The sequence below is a fragment of the Hydractinia symbiolongicarpus genome, chromosome 4, assembly GCF_029227915.1.
Source record: "Hydractinia symbiolongicarpus strain clone_291-10 chromosome 4, HSymV2.1, whole genome shotgun sequence".
Lineage (NCBI taxonomy): Eukaryota > Metazoa > Cnidaria > Hydrozoa > Anthoathecata > Hydractiniidae > Hydractinia > Hydractinia symbiolongicarpus.
The window spans coordinates 4,509,132-4,527,291 of NC_079878.1; the positions used below are offsets into that span (position 1 = coordinate 4,509,132).

Below are 18,160 nucleotides of genomic sequence, written 5' to 3' on the forward strand. Positions count from 1 at the left end.
ACACATAAGTTGTCAGATTTTTATCCCCCTGTCAAAGCTGTAGATACACTTTTTCTTTTGCAACCAGTCTAACACTTACTCGCAATCTAACAAGGGCTCCCTGGCAGCGATGATCTTGATCTGCACATGAATGAAGAGGATTTTCTCTTCGTATGACCCTGGGGTCTCTATAGTTCTTACCGCTAGTAAGTTGGCCTTGCTTCAAAATTCTGCTTCTTTTAGGTCAATATGCTGCATCTCACATTGCTCTATAAAAGCTTCTATATTCGCCAGGCTTAAAAGTGCCCCGTGTATTTGCTCTTCCAAAATGAAGATGACTTCCCTCCGCCCTTATGAATGTTGAGCTGAAGCTGTAACCGACCTTTACTCTCAGGTCTATATGTGGGGTAGCGGTTGGTTGAGATCCTCGCCGACCCGCCATGTCATGACACGATCGCCATTCTCAAGCATCTGTATTCTTTCGTCGAATATGTGCTAAATGTCTTTAATATTGCTGTATTCTTCTTCTACATCATTAGCGTCGTAGTAGGTCTCTTGGACTTTTTGCTCTATCTCGTCATGTGGTGTTGTCCCCTTAACAGTGTCTCGCATTTTAGCAGTCAATCGGTAACAGCTTCGCGAGTTGCTGCTACTGGCGTTGATTCAGCGCTGTATAGTTTGCTGATTGAATTTCTATACCAACTCGTTTCTTTATAAGTACATACCAACTAAAAAACAATTTTAGTAGGAACTTTCCCTTTCTCATGTCGTCGGAATCTCGGGAATTCCTCTATATTTGAGAGGGTTAGAAGCGGGCACTTGACCGTGAAAAGCTGAGTGTACTTTGACAGCCGGCCTTATACAGTACACTCCCGATAACTCGAACCTCCAAGGGACCAAAAAAATAGTTAGAGTTATCGAATGTTCGACTTCCGGGGTTGGCCGATAAGTGAAAATAGTTGGAGTTTCTTTTTTCTTTTCTATTCTAACAAGAAAGGTATACAATCATAGTTATTGTAGCCGTAACGTCTCTGTCAATTAAAATTGAGAGTGCATTGAGCTTTTATTGAATATCTTCGTTGCGCATAGAGTGAAGAGCATGTAGTCATGCAGCACTTGCAATGCCTCCTGAATATTGCTAACTTTTGGGCAAACAGGGTCCAACAGAACATCCTCATCACCATCTTCTTCATGCCTGCTGATCTTTTTGTCAAAGTGAAGTGAAGTTTTTGTCAACTTTGAAAAAACAATTTATATTATTGAAAGAAAAGTAGTCACTTTTTACTGAGATTGTTTTCATTCTTCCTCTGAAGTTTTAAATAATAAGTGGACACCCTCGTCCAAAGGGTTTTTTGTCCTTTTGATACGAGAGAAGACGACGTCATCTTTCATATCAAGGAGTCAAGAAACCTGGGGACGAGGGTGAAGAAGCGGAGATATAGTAAAGAACAACTTTTATACATTGAGGAAATAATGCAGCTGTTTAAAAAGCTGAAAATGGTTATTGTCAACATAAACAGAATATTTTTGGAAATTCTATTATTTCTTACTTTTTCTGCACAGAATAAAGGACATTAAGGTAAGCAGACAGCATGTGCATGAACATTTGCATTCTGGTGCGAGCACTGACGCGATTACACATTTCTTTTGTTGCATATTGCGTTTTCAGACATTTGATATTGACAGCTAATTAATTACCTGTTACAAAACACAGTAAATAAAACATTTCTAATTAATTCAATTTAAATATGCAGAAATTATCTCGTTCAAGCACCCGACCTACTCGAACCAGTTGCCCCAAGCAGGGCTCTGATTAGCCGGGAAGGCATATAAATTATTTAGAGAGCAGGGATTTCGGCATCTGTCCCGTCACGCAATCAACCCACCCTGTCATTTATGTAACAGCCCGAAAGTTTGTCGGAACCTTCGTATAAAATATTTTTACCTGACAAAGCAAAAGTATCGCAATGTATTTTTAAAAATATTATTGACAAAGAAGTAAAACTAAATAGGATATTTTGCTTCATAAAATATTTTTTATCTTCACAATAAAAACCTGCGCTCAAAAATACAACATAAATAATGAAGTGAGCGAAAGAGAAGGTTCTTAAAAACTTCGTCTGCATGAAATATTAAATAAGGAAAGAATGTATGAAAATAGGAAAATATGTTTAAAAGGGCCAATAAATTTTTTTCAAGTGAACAAAATTTGTCATTTTATTAAACTTTAAAGCTTTTCTTAATCAACGTCTGAAATGTCAGAATATATAAAACCTTTGAAAATAATTTTACCGAATTTTGCGTTTGACACAAAATTAAAACCGGGCCAGAATTACTCGCTAAACGAATTGCCTACAATTTGATAAACTTTTACTAAAAGGCGGAACGAAGTGGTTTATTTTACGACACTTTCATCACCTTTATGATAAATAATATTTATACGAAACAACTATTCTTTCATGAAGCTACTGGCGTTGTAGCAGTTTCGGTTCCGTCCGTTTTTTCTTTCTCCGTCATATCTGTTTTAGCTTGCGCGGCAGCCTTCTTTTTTTTCTTCTTTTGACTTTTTTTGCTAATTTGCGAGCTCAATATTTTCTAGAAAATAAATAAATAAAATAAAAAAAATACACATTCAACTTGCGAATCCATCTTGATTGCAGTGTATCGATAGAACTATGATAACAAATTTGCGCTGATCAAGAGATATGCGCTGATTAAGATAATAGCGAACATATATTGCAACGCAAGTCCCTATTCCGACCCATATTTTCCAAATCCATACCATATTGTCGGGATTACATTATTACCGCTGGATTAATTTTCAGAAAATGTATCTTGCATTGACTATTGAGTCATTGAATGAGACCACCTTTCAAATAAATTTACAAGGTAACGCAAGTTTCAATAAAGTCTAAACCTTTAAGACAACATGGGCAGGCATATATCGCCCGACCCATATTGTTTAAAACCTTCTCGGATAATATGGGCAGGCATAAGCCTTTATCCATTATCGTCGAAAGGTGCCCGTGGTGTCTTTTCCATAGTTTAAAATATAGGATATGGGTCGATAGACATTCCGGGATGGGACATCGCAGCGTAATCCTCACATAAAAACAAGAATCGCCTTATCAACGTGATATAGCTTTGCATAGAATGTATTTATGATGAACGCATTTTAAGAAAGAAATTTACAGTTCCAAAGCTTCGAATGATTTGGGCAGTCGCTAACCAGATATTTACACATGTTTAGCATCTTTTAAGTTACCTGTTAATCCGAAAGGTTAAGGTTATGCTGAATATAAATAACTTATTAGTAAATAAACGGTTATATTGACTATCATTTTTCATGAGGGGAATTGTTGTCGTTGGAAAGTCACATTGTTTAATGGTTATAAATATTTCCCGGGAAAACAATATTATTTTTAAGTATCATTCAGAGAAAAAGTCCCGGAATGCAGTAAATTAGAAAATAGAGTCCATCCTCTGAGTTACACACATTTTTAATTTATTTTCAATTATCTTTTGCATCGGGCAAGGCAATATATTCCATTTTAACGAAATATATGGTTGCCTAGGCAACAAGACAAACAAAATCTCATGAAGGAGACATTTTACCTTTAAGTCTTCGTCTTTTATACTATGTTCAGATTGTATTGATTCAGGATCCCAGCTTCCATGTGTTATTCTAGCAGATAAAAAGTAACGCTAAATACGAAACAACGAAAGCTTGCTCAAAATTTTAACTCTAGTATAGATTACAGGGCTAATGATTGAAAAATTTTCTTGCATGGTGGGGTTACAATAAGAATGAGTAGGATAAATAAAGAAGATTATTTAGAGGGAGAGAGAGGATATGTAACAGACAAATAAGAACCCCACCTTCTATTCCCGCTACTGTAAAAAAGCTATTCTATTCACCTTTTCTTGCAAAAAAAGGTAATTGAATAATTTTCCTGTTATTCCAGAGTTCCTTCCCGAATAAGAAAAGAAATCACCTGGCAACACGAGCAAAACAAAAACTCACCTTAATGGGCCATTTGGCATTAACAGAACAGTGAATTTAAACTGTGCAACGTATTCACCTAGTAGAGAAATACATTTTTAGTGAAATATTTTGCACCACATTTTTTAGAAACAGAAGTATACATGTGCAAAACGTTTTTCAATCTACATACAAAATTAGAAAGAGCATTTATTATTACAGCATAGTAACATGAGGACTAGAAGCAAAGTAAAAATATTCGAAACTCTCGCATTAAGCAAAAATTTTTATCAAAAGAAATTGGAAGGAAATTTTTGTGTAGTGTAAAAACTTTCCATGTAGAAAATTGATAAGGAGGAGAAAAACTAACCATCTTTTTCATATAAAACTGGGTATGGTATAATCAGCTCATGGTTGGTGCATTCACCTACACCAAGCCTAGCTTTCTTTTCGTCTTCAAATGCTCTAAATACAAAAATCATAGAGGTAACATTCCCATTTATAGATTTTTTAAAATCATTTTTAAACTGAAATTGATGCACTCAGCAATGATAATTTTTCTTCAGTTTGCAGTCAGGTGAAGAAATTCTAAAACATCATTGTACATCTTGGCAACGTTTCACCTTAAAATGACGGGCCATGCATTTCTTAGCTAACTTCCTGGTGCTACTAATTGAAGATATTGCAAGCTTTTACTTTCTACTGGTATTAAAAAGTATTCTTCACATACCTTAGCGTAAAGGGCATCATAGTAAATTTGTTGCAGACCTCACTGTAAAAATCTAAAAATAAAAAAATACAGGTTTCATATGTACTTCAGCTAAAACGTTCTTTAAAAATACAAAAAAATTACTCCCTACTTCTAGATGCTTTTAATTTGAGCAAGTATTGAAGATCAGTTCTCTTATAAACAGTGGTTCTCGTTTCACGCTCTTTTGCTTTGCCATCACCTGTGCTTATTAACACATCAACTCCATAAACTTCATGTAATTCAAATTCGCATTTTTTGTGGTCCTTTCTATAATAAAAGTGAAAAACAAATACCTAGCACATCATTTTTTTAAAAATACGCTGAAGATCTGCTCAAGTATATATTGGTGAAAAAGATAATTACTGTGTCTGTGGTTAAGCTTAATAAGGCATACCTTTGTGCATCATTTGGATTCTGAATTATGGTTTTATCGCCATCAATAATATTTTGTTGTAATTGGTGTGAAAGCATTCCTAAAAAGATAACAAAGACAAAAAATTTAGGCATTTCATATAATAGTCGTCCAAAAAATGTCAAATTAGCTCAGCAAAATCTTGTATGTTTGAATGCGACCATAGTCACATAAAAAACATGCTACAGTGGAATTGTTCTGGCAGCTTCAGAATCTCTGCAATATATTTACAATGCATCACAGGAGAATGAGAGGAGTACGTAAAAGTAAAGGAACCTCATCCCTAGCGCCTTAATTACTGTTGTAAGGCGTTTTGAAGGGTTAACAATCCTAACTTGTTTTTATGAAACAGAAGGATTATGTTTGATATCAATCCTGGCCAAAATTGGTTGAGAAAAGCCCCAACACGTGGATTAATTATCTTTTTTGTTTCTGTTGTCCCATATGTAGAGATTCTCTGTTTTGTTGACATAAACTAACCAGCAAAATTATGGTATGTGTATTTTAAAACAGTGCAGGCTTTCACTTAAAGAATACTACAGTACAGTCCAGATTAAGCGTACACGTACGTTCAAGTTTCACACCTTTGTCTTTTGTTCGTATTAATTATTTTGCGAGTCTTGTAAGTCATTAACTTGCGCGTAATAAACAAAAGATTTTTGAAGAAAAAATAGCTTATTATAACTGCGCGTAACTATTGTTAAATAGTGTTAACATAACTATTCCCAATAGCATAATTGCAAATGTTATCAACTCTATCAATGTGACAGGAAGAGCCATTGTTTAATAGTTTTATTAAATAAAAGTTTTGCGTGGAAACTAAATAAACTAGCGAGAAGGCCTTGTTGGTTGCGCAAGTTAAATAAAGCTTTTAAGCGATAGAAATTATTATATTTTAACAAGATTGAAACTTTAATTTTGATAGAAAAGCTTTTTTAGATCGCTTTTTAAAAGTTTAAAAATGAATAGCGGCGATAGAAATGTTTTTTTAGATCGCATTTTAAAAGTTTAAAAACGAATAGCGGCAATAGAAATGTTTTTGCGAAGATGTGTTTCCTTCTCTTTTAAACCTTCTTGCTTTGTTAGATAGTGTTTTAAGTATTTAAAATGTTATCAACTCTCTCAATGTGACACAGCAAGCCATGGTTTGATAGTTTTATAAAGTAAAAGATTTGCGGGAAAATTAAATAGACAGCGAGATACATTGTTTGTTGGAAGCATTGTTTAAATTTTTCAAGCGATAGAGCTGTTGCGCGCTAAAAAAAACAAACACAACAATAAAATGTAGAGTGATACTATAAAACACAATTATCTACATTTCTTTTTCATACAAAAGGCTATCCTTTTTAAATCTCATAAGAGAATTTTCAAAAACGAACCAAAAATCGATTGGACAGGCGCAGTTAATGCTATGAATGAGTATTTGCGACGACCGAAACTAAATAACAGTGACTTCATGTAATTTTATAGCTCTTTTATTAATATTTTTTAAGTTTGTACTAACTCTTTTTCCAAGATTTATTTTTTAGATTATTTTTACCAGAACAAAATGTTCCCACAACGAGCGTTTTCGCCTTTTATGCGCGTCAAAAGTTATTTTTTAGACTATTTCTTCGGTATTAAAATTTAAAACAAAATGTTCTCACAATGTATGTTTTGATCTTTCCTGAACGTCAAAAGTTATATCAAAATTTAATTTGTTTTCGAAATCTTATCGTGAAGTAGCCTAGTTATATAACTAAGCTTTTTTCTTCGAGTTGATAAATGTAAGTGAAACCATTTGCTGGAATACTCGGATGAAAAGGGCTTTCCCCGACATGGACCACGTGAGTAAAAACAATAGAATTAGCCAATCAAAAAGAGCAGCCAGATTTTGGCCGCAGAAAAATCGTTTGAGACCCAGCGTAATTTTTCCCACCTTAACTACTCCAATCTCCCGGTGGTAAGAAAAATTATGTTGGGTCTCGCTCCTGGCTAATCGTGAAGGGAAAAGTCCTGAATGTAGGGTTTTTCCTTTTGCGTTGCTAAACGTTGCTTTTTAGAAAAAGAACTTTTAAAAGTTTCGCATGTTAAAAAATATGTTTCAACGATAAAGAAAAATTACTAAAAGTTTTAAAAGTAGCATTATTTTTTTTAAATATTTAGATTATTGAATTTGTTGTTTTTTAAAAGAGCTGTGTTTTTTAAATATATTGAGATCAAAATCGTGTTACTATAATTAGTTTCGTTGTTAAAAAGTTTAATTTTTCCTCGCGCAGAGTATTGTTTATAAACAATGTTTCTTGCTATGCTTTTGTTTTTAACACGAAGCAATTATTTTCGCGCAAATTGAAAGGAACTCGCTATCCTATTGTTTTTTTGAATGAAAGCAATTTCAATGTTAAAGTCATTGTCACAGTTTGAAAAATGCAGCTAGCCACTCAACCCACAGCCAGTCCTTGTCTTCAACATTGAAATAGGGGGGAGGGGGGCTTGCATCTTTGTTTATCTTATGAACTTATGTTGCATTGGAAATGTTATCAACAATTTTGCCAGGAATGTAGGAAATGCGGGTAAAGACAGTTTTAATCAATGATTAGAAATATAATATCATTTTACCTTCTACAGGTTTACATTTAAATTCCTCTGCAACTTTTTGGACTGCTTCTGTAACCTGAGTATTCTATAAAAAAAGGGTTAGGGTTGAGCATAATTCTTTTTAAATAAACCAAACACATGTACAAATGCATTAATCTAAGTCTGAGTAATATGGTGTATGAATGACTTTACTTTTATTGTTCTGTTTACTGTCCACCTGAGCTGCTTTTTCCCCCCTCCAGGCCCTAAGTCACTTTCGTTGACGATGGGATGTTTTGCATGTTTTGTATTTGATGTCTACTTCAGTATCTAAACTCATATTTTTATCATCACTATTTAGGGCCTAATAATAAAGATTAGAAGAAAAATCAACAAAAATATTTTTCCCTGATCTATAAAGCTAAATATGCTTTGAAGGATGATAATAGTCCTTAAAAAATATCTTCATAGATCTCCCCAATCACACACGTTTAAAGAATATGACAAGATGACTACTCTACAAGGAAATCAATACCTAAGTCTCTATTAGTCAGGGGTTTGTTTATAACAGTAACACAGTTTAAAATTTTAACTTATCTTTATCAGGAGACATAAAACACTATTACATTTAGCAGTACCACACGTTCAGGGTGCTGTGAAGTTTTTTGAATTTTTTTGCACACAGGATTTATAAGCAGACACAAGACAAAAGACATTGTCAAGGTTTAACAAGTAACAAGTTTAACAGTAATAATTTGTTTTTAAATAAGTCTCCTTCAGCAACAAAGCTCATAATTTTTCCACATGTTAAAATATTGGAGTTGGATTGTATTCATCATCAGAAGACATTAGTTATGTTACTAAACTATAAGACCAAAGTTCTAATGCTATACTTATTAAATATTTCTTAGGTCTAAGACTGTTGAAAAGGAAATGTGTCCAGCAGATGAAATTATCTAACACAGTGTTTGCAAATGCACAAAGAATGCACAAAATGTCATAATATAAACAGATGAGCAAAATTTTTTCTTGCAATAATTAATGGTCTTCTTCAGCAATTACTAATTTTGTCAACAACTTTATATCTGAGTTGGATTGTATACACATCATTAGAAAACCATATTACTTAAAATACCAGAACGGTTTTGATTAAATGTCTAAACATGTATTAAATACAAAATTAAAACTTATTCCTGATAGCAGGTGTATAGATACTTTTAAATTCTTAATAATATCTAATTTAATTTCAACAGTTTTAACAAGTCCATACCATACCATACCATAGTGCTTCATTAAACACTTAGGGAAGGGGCATTGTCACCACAAAACTAACATAATATTCATCATCGGAAAACAATTAAAAACAAGTTGCGGCGATTTTTTCATTTATTTTGGTAAAACCAAAATCAATGGGAAAAATCTCAAGAGGATCAACAAGCGAACAAAATGTAATGGTTTGTTCTTAAACAAGTCTTCTTCAGCAATAAAGCTCATAAATTTTCCACAAGTTAAAATATTGGAGTTGGATTATGTTCATCATTGAAGACATATTGAAGCACATTTAGCAGCATCACAGGGTGCTATAACTTTCAATGTCTTTTTGAATGACTTTTTTTGCAAACTATACAAGATTCATAAGCAGACACAAGACGAAAATGACATTGTCCAGGTTAAATGAGTGAACAACATGTAATAATTTGTTTTTTAACTACGTCTCCTTCAGCAATAAAGCTCATAATCTTTCCACATGCTAAAATATTGGAGTTGGATTGTATTCATCATCAGAAGACATACGATTTATGTTACTATAACTCTAAGACCAAACTTCTAATGCAATATTTATTGAATATTTTTTAGGTCTAAGACTGTTGAAAAGGAAATGTGCCCAGCAGATGAAATAATCTAACACAGTGTTTGCAAATGCACAAAATAATGCTAATTTAACAGATGAGCAAAATTTTTTCTTGCAATAATTAATGGTCTTCTTCAGCAATTACTAATTTTGTCAACAACTTTATATCTGAGTTGGATTGTATACACATCATTAGAAAACCATATTACTCAAAATACCAGAACGGTTTTGATTAAATGTCTAAACATGTATTAAATACAAATTTAAATGTTATTCCTGATGGCAGGTGTATAGCTACTTTTTTAAATTCTTAATATCTAATTTAATTTCAACAGTTTTAACAACTCCATGTGATACCATAATGCTGTCATTAAACACATAGGGAAGAGGCATTTACTTCACAAGATTGCAGTGATAAATATCAGCACGAAACTAATGTGCTTTCAGACACTCAATAAAGAAAAGTCTAGGTGTCTGACAAAACAGACACCCAAATCCTATGGTGTCCATGCACCTGCCTACAAAAAATAACCTTTAACACATGTGGTATTGGTCTATGCAATTAATTATTGGTCTACGCAGTTAATTAAGACCTGAAACCGTCACAAAATGTTTTTCCAAGAAAAAGAGGATTTTAAAGGAGATTTTGTACTAAAGTTAGAGGTTTTAAAAAAATAGAGGATTTCATAGATCAACTTTTTTTATTTCCTCTGTTTTCAAGTGTATTAATTTTTGATGTCAAGAATAAATATGATTAGGAGAGCATTACTGTAAGGCAAATATCTAAAAACAATTAAAATCAAGCTTTTGATGAGGGGTGTATTGCTAACATAAAGGACAGAACTAACAGTTTACATCACCAGCAAAACTGTCAAACTCTTGTCTGTGTTCTGGAAAAAATAAGGAGTTGAAGAGGAGATTTGGTCACATTTTTAACTCTTTGGAGGATAATAGAGGACTTAGGTTTTTCAAAAAGAAGACTTTAAAGGATTTTGATGAGTCATGTCCACCATATGAATACAACATGATAAGTCTGTTTTAGACACATGCGTAGAGTGCAAGTGTGATCACTAGAGCTGGAATGACAAAACTTCAGTATTTTTTCATTATCAAGAACCGTCGAAACTGTCTGATAAAAAAATCGAACATTGGAACAGGTAAAAGACAAATCAAATCATTGTTTTTTAAGAGTATGGTCTTCTTCAGAGACAATTGATTTTGTCAACATCCATATAATCTGAGTTGGATTGTATAAACATCATTAGAAGAACCACATCAACTTCTCAAATAATTTTTACTACCACAGATTCAAAATTTCTAAGATACAGTTTCTTTAATATCTAGTTGAATCAACTATGTGCGTGACATGATTTTCAGCCAATTATATATGAAAGAATCTGATTGGTTCAACTTTTTGTAATGAGTTGAAACTCGTTCTTTTGTTAGGGTTAGGGTTAAATTACGCCATTATTTCATCCCGCCTTTTCCCACTTTTTTTACATTTCATTGTTTACTGTAGAAAGTATATAGTATATATTTAATTATTTTATCAAAAAGAGAAAACATGACAATAAAACTATAAATAGTAACTTGTGAAATCTAAGTCTGATCAAACTTACTGTATTTCCAGGTTTGACTAGTCTTTGAGCAATTTCTGCAGCATAATAAGCAGCCAGCAGAACATCAGCTTTTCGACCAGTTATTTTATTTTCCTGAAACCAGATACAAATTTATTTTTCAGAAAGAAGTTTAATGTCAAAACAAAAGAAGCCATTTAATACACTTTTTATACGAACTAGGACTTTCACACTAAGGTATCAAAATGAAATGCATATAATATAGGCATAATAATATACAAAGGAAACAAACAAAAACTCTACATCAGGTACCTTTGAAGCTCCCACAACAACTGTATGTGCAACACAAGCAATGAAACCATCAATATGTACACCAATATCTCTAATAAGAAAATCTGTATGATATGTCATGCTACTCATACAATTAAAAAGAACATTAGATATATAAAAATGTAAAACTCACATTTTTACTAAATCGCCGTCTTTTAATACTATATCTGCTTCACTGAGAAGTGGCGAAAAGTGACAAATTATATTATTGACTGAAATACACGTTGGAAAACCAATACCTAATAAAAAAAATACAACACTTTATAAAAAATTTCTATTATAAGCATATTATGACCCTATGCAGACTTTTAACATGGATGTTAGAGGCGTACATGATAGAAAGGGGATTTAAAACTCTTCACAAGTGAAAGATTTCTTTCTAGGTTGCCAAATTTTACCACCAATGCTAACAATTTAATAAATAATTGCTTTAACAACTGTAGTTTATCAGGAACTCTGGGTTAAACCTATTGGTGCTGTCATGTTTAACATTATTTTTAACTTATTATTTTATTAATATTTTATGACTTTTTCTTAGCTTTTATCTTCAAGAAAATTTTTGTTGAAAAATATGGAAAAGTGTTGCCACAGTAACTATTTTTTTTAATTTTTTTAAAGTTTTTTTGAATTATTTGATAAGATCACAAGGAATTCTTATTATATATTGCTGTTGTCACATTGGTGTGACTAAATACAAACCAATTAATACAAGTATTTTGCAAATCTCAAATGTGGGCTAATATATAGCAACTTCAGCAAATTTGTGACATCGTTAGCTATAACGCTGACATCAGCACTTTCTTTGATCAAGTTTGTTACTTCAGGTCTGGGCAACATCTGTGGTAAGTTCTATATGTATTAATTTTTTTAAAATACAAGGGGGTGAGCTGAATCGACCTCCTGGCATTGATGCAGCTGTAATAGCCCGGCATGAATATTATATTATATATATGTGACCACATATATATAATATTAGTTACGGATAAAGAGGAGGTATGGAATGAGTTTCCGTAGTTGCACAAAAAACCTCTGATTAGAGAAACCATTTCCAAAATCTATCTACCTTTGGGTTTTTTTGACTGTTAAAATGATTGTGTACAGCTGTATTTTGAACTACTTAAAAAGCAATTTAATTACTAATAGACGACAAGGATGGTTCAAGCCCTGTCATCCGGAAACAACATTTTTTTAAAACATTCTTTACCATGTATAATTTATTCCTTTAATGTCGAGTAGAGTTCTGAAAAAAATGTTTTTTATATCATTTATTTTATAAATAGCTGTAATAAAATCCTACAAATAATAAACTGAGAGTACAACGACAAAATAGCACCTTCCTTCCTCACGACAAAATTTAAATGAGAACAATCAATAAGCTCGCACATGTTGCATTTAGGGAAGTTTCGGATGGCCTAGGCTTTTCCGGGCAGTTACAGATGAAAACCCTAAAAAAATCCTGAAAAACCGCCCGCACATATACAGCGTTTTCGGCGCGTCAGCACCCTTGTCCATATTTTTCAGGTAGTTATGATTTGAAGGGTAACACCTCTTTAAAAATAAATTTTTCATTGAACCAAAGTTTTTTAACTTCAAACGTGTCATATTGTGTACTTTTCAGAGTTTTTGCTAGTTTGGCTTTAGGCCACCGTCGAAAATATGTTTGGTTAGCGTCATTTCTAATTACAAAAGTGAGTCGGTCGGATAAAAATTTTTCCCAAAAAATTACAAAAATACTATATTTTGCAACCATATTTTGTTATTTGTTTTAAATGTACGCCAGGTGAATTTTTAGCGTCCGTTTCAAGTTCAATTTTTGTCAGTCAACGTCGCTCGCATGGTTTTTGCTTGTATTGTCGTATAAACGCGAAGCAGGTGTAGCAACGCAGTCCCCTATAGAAATAACATTCGGACGTAACAACCGTAATTCATAGGACGACTGAAAAGTTAAATGGCGGGTTTGTTGCGTGTCAAAGATTGCTCGTGGATTGTTTGGTTTATTTTTTACAAATTTACTGCCTGACTCGACTTTCGAAGTGAGTCGGCTATCCAATTATATTTTTGAGGGTGGCCTTAGTGTAAGTTAGATACTTGTAACTAGTTCCTGGTTAACCAAAGCTTCTTCTGTGAGGATATAACTGTGAAATGTCTGTATTTCACTCAACCGAACCGAAAGTTGTGCCATGTGACATTCTGACTGGGAGAATAGAATTTCTTACAGGCTAACAACTGGTACCTTTTGTTAATTCTTTTTCTTTTTTATAAACTTTACCAGTTTCTTCCAAAATAAGCTTATCACCTAACGTACAAATTGCACGTGCAGATGCACCATCTTTACATTCAGCAATCAATTTCTTCAAGATAGCTAAAATATTATAACAGAGCTATAGAAATAATTTCAAAATTGTTCCACAATGAGCTATATTATGCAGTTATAAAGCTAGCCTACTCATGCTTTTCAACATTCCTCTAGCCTGCCAGACACTAGAAAGGCAACATACCATTTGCCATGTCACCAGACATTTTGTATTTAGTGACAACAACTTCATCTTCAATAGTTTTTTCTTGCTCATCATCGCTGTTGTCTCTGTCAGCCATAGTTAACGTTAGCTATGTGGAAAGTTAAGCAGTACCTTCCGGTTGACAGAAACAGAGTATGAAAGGACGCCTTGGTAAATGCTTCCACACGTGAAAAAACCTCGCAAGCCGTTCGGGTTAACTATCATACTAAACAACCTGGGTCCAAAAGCTGTATAACCTTGCAGTAGTTCTCTTGGGAAAGATCTCAATTTTTAAAAATCATCAAAAAATTGGTAAATAAATAGTGATCTGTGAGACTTTTTTAAAAGTTTAGAAAAAAGACGGCAGTGATTAAAAGTGAAAAAAACGTTTAATATTATTTGATTTAAAATTAAACAAGTTTAACTATGAAGAAAAGTTTATTTTTTGTAAATCACTTCTTTGCAAAAAAAGTATAGCGCCTCCATGTCTCCTTTCACTGGGCCTGGTTTTGTGATTTAACTGCTCCTGATTTTATTTATAGGGTAACAGATGAGCCTGGCATGAACTACTTTCGCGCTGGAGATTGTCGGTTGCCGTATTAAATTCATTTGCATGTTTCGCTTTTATTTTGGTGACCGAAAGAAAAGGATTCTTTACATTTTCTTTTTCATATTACCTTGCGCCACAAACTTTTATGCAAGTATCATTACACGAAAGAGAAGTTATTATGTTTTCCACAAAAAGATGCCATTTCTACATCCAATTCTTTTATTTAAATAAAACTACCTAGGTAGGTCTAGACTAGAGGTGGTAGCTAGCTAGAGTTATTATAGCTTAACGCACTATGATGTATGAGGAATTCAAAATGTTTTTAGCTTTCAATTTGTCCTGATGGAGGAAGGGGATCGCAAATTAACGAACAAAGAAACATAAGGGGGAGGAGTCTTTGTACTTGTGGCATCCCACTTGTTGCATCCCACTTTCTTTAATTAGGTCTTTTTTAACAAATAGAAAACAATACACCTTTACGATAATTCAATTGTACATGTGTTCCTACGGCTCTCCACTGTTTTACAATATCGGAAAAAAGGAGTTTTTTAACTTCCGTCGTATTAATTTCTTTCAAATTTTCAGGAAACGTTAATAATAATAACATACAACTTATGTGTACTTTTCATTAAAAACACAATGCGGCAAGAAAAGTTATCACAAAAAAACGTATTTTCTCATTAATAAACTCTTATAAAAGTGTGATATTTACCTCCTCCGATCGCTAAATAAGCTGCGATGGAGTGTTAGTTTTCCCGAATTATCGTAAAGGTGTATTTGTATGTATCAATAACCATCTCTTCTCAGAAATTTATCAATCATGGTGTGCCACAAGGGTCTGTACTTGGTCCACTTTTATTTTTAGTGTACATAAATGATCTTCATTTTGCTATCAATTATTCTTTAGTTCACCTTTTTGCTGATGATCACATCAGTAAATCGCCTAAACAACTCGCCAAGCATTTAAATATAGATCTTAAACTCCTATGTCATTGGCTTAATGCCAATAAGATTTCTCTCAACAAAACAAAGACCAAATATGTTATTTTCAAAAGTCATTTTAAACCACTTCATTTCAACTTTAAATTAAATGTTAATGGTACAAAAATCTATCTCAGTGATCAAGTCAAATATCTTGGAATCATTCTAGTCTCTGACCTAAGCTCGAAATCACAAATTAATAATACCATTATTAGTCTAAAGAAAGCTAATGGAGCTCTAGCCAAAATCCGTCACCTTGTCCCCAAAAATATACTCCTGCTGATTTACTATGCCATCTTTTATTCACGTATTTTATATTGTTCACAAGTTTGGGGTCAAAAAAGTTATCGTACATATCGTATTGAAATTCTCCAAAATTATGCTATCCGACTCATTTCTTTTGGAACTCCCTACACACCACTCAGTTCACTCTACTTCAATCTCGGACTTCTCAAGTTCCCCGACATGATCTCTACGCAAAATATTATTTTTCTGCACAACTTAGCTCATAATAGCCTTCCTGACACTATCAAAGATACTTTTTCCATTAAATTTTCTCATGCTCAACACACTCGTGCTGATCAACAAGGGCTTTTAAAATTACTTTTGTTTTTTCAACATCATTTGGGAAAAAGTCTATTAGATTTCACTCTTTAAAATCATGGAATGAGGTACGAAAATCTTTTCCTTTTCGACTTGTTAGTAAATCTACTTCTGAGATAAAACCTATCCTATATCAGCATTTCTTAAACAGCTACTAAATTTTATTATATTTTTTAACTGTATCAGCCTCCATATTTTTTGCATCATGCCTTGTACTTAAATTTTTCTGGGTAAATTCCTATTTGACTAGACTTATCTACATAAACCCCTACCTTTGTGTTTTGTATTAGTCCCAGTCCTTTCTTGTATTTTGTCCTTTTTGTGATGTCCTGTTTCTTAGGTGGTCACCACTTTCATTTAAGCTATTTTGCTTTGTGGTGATCTCCTTTCAATAGACTTATTTAAAACAATACTTATATAATCATTTTTCTATAAAATCATGTACTTTTTGTCTATTGATTACTACTACTTGTCTGCTCTATTTTCTATTCAATTAGCTATATATACAAATTGTTTACCGAATACTGTATATATGTGATATTATTAGCTAGCTAGATGCTAGCTATCTAACTATAGACCACTTTCCGGCTGACTTAGTTGTTTTGTTTTCATTTTGAGAACAATGGGCATGCGAGCACTATTGTGTAAGTAAAAAAACATGACCCGCACAGGGTAAAGTAGTTTTTAATGCAGAACATGCACAAAGATTTTTTGGTGTAGCATAAGATCTAAGAGGAACTGGAATTAAATTTTTACTTTCAGCGGTAAGCTCTTCCAGCTCGATTAAAAAAGGAGGAGCTAGGGAAAACTTTTAAATATGCTGTCACTATAAATAAACTGCACTTCCTAATTAGGCGTAAATGACATCCTAATGTGGCAAATTACTTTTGTTTAAAGCAAAATATTCCAAAATTTACACACTTAGTCAAGATTTTCATCTGTAGCTATATGTATGTGACCAAATCCAATTATTAAACCAATTAAAAAATTGATAAAGAACGTATATATATATATACATGTTTTTACGCAAAAACTCCCTTGCTAAATATGCTGCTAGAAACAACATTAAATGAATCTTTCCACTCCTTATTTTGATTGCATACATTTTAATAATGCTGTTTGTTGGTAAATTAAGCTATAACTTGGCTAAAAACATGTAATTTTATAAAACCTTGGTAAATAAGCATGGTTTTATCAACAAAGCTAAATTTGAAGTTACTCCTTCTATTGAAATACAAAACATGATACGACCAGGGAATAAAAACATATTTAAAAGTTTATGCTGACTGGTAGGTACGTTGTTAATGTTTAAAAAGTTCTGTGTATACGCGGCATCCGGACAGGCAAGAAAAGAAGAACCACAGGCTAAATTGACTATTTATCCTAATTTGTAGATTTTTAGCAATATAAATTGAAAATACATTGGAATTGTTTTTTCTCAACTATTATCTTTCCTGCTAAAGAGCAGACCTTACTATTTTTTGTTTCAGTGTTTTTTTATTTAACGTAGTTTAGCAGTTGACCTTTTCTTCTGATTTGTTGAGGTATCTGTTAGGGAATGCAATCAAGTTTTCCCATCATAGCATTCTGAAATATATCTTCTCTGTGTTTAAGAGCAGACTTAACCAATTTTTGATTTTGTTTTTTTATTCACCTAATATTTTAATCGTCACTTCATAACACCATAGTTTAATAGTTATAACTCTTGCGCTTTGTCTTGCTGTTGTAATTTTTTTCTGTGTATATATGTGAATATGTCTGTTGTTCTCACACTGCAACTCATATACCGTTAAGTTTAAGATAGCCATCATTGTAATCTGAATATTACCTTTGTTACACTTTATAAAGAATTACTTGCTGATTTTTGCTTTTGTTATTAGTGTTATGAGCTTTAAGTTAGCAGTTGACCTTTCGTTTGATGGTTTTAGTTTGTGCAAATTTTTTTTAAATAAAAACATCACCGCAGTTCATTTTAAACTATCAAAACAGGATTGTAAAAAGCAAAAACATTGTCGTAAATTCTTTTAAAACCATCGAAACAGATCTTAGAAAGCTCAAAACATTGTCATAAGTTGTGTAATGCTATTAT

At 32.8% G+C, this 18,160-nt stretch overlaps 1 protein-coding gene across 1 annotated transcript; it reads right to left on the reverse strand.

Annotated features, from left to right (window-relative positions):
• Positions 1–1,995: 1,995 nt before the first annotated feature.
• LOC130640845 (proliferation-associated protein 2G4-like) lies at positions 1,996–14,139 on the reverse strand. The gene is made up of 13 exons (XM_057447412.1): positions 13,938–14,139; positions 13,673–13,801; positions 11,573–11,678; positions 11,422–11,491; positions 11,152–11,244; positions 7,723–7,786; positions 5,107–5,185; positions 4,822–4,979; positions 4,692–4,743; positions 4,332–4,426; positions 4,004–4,061; positions 3,595–3,664; positions 1,996–2,574 (listed from the first exon to the last, which is right to left on the reverse strand). Exons 1-13 carry the CDS (start codon positions 14,032–14,034, stop codon positions 2,437–2,439), a joined length of 1,209 nt encoding a protein of 402 aa, XP_057303395.1. The 5' UTR covers positions 14,035–14,139; the 3' UTR covers positions 1,996–2,436.
• Between the last annotated feature and the right edge of the window lie 4,021 nt (positions 14,140–18,160).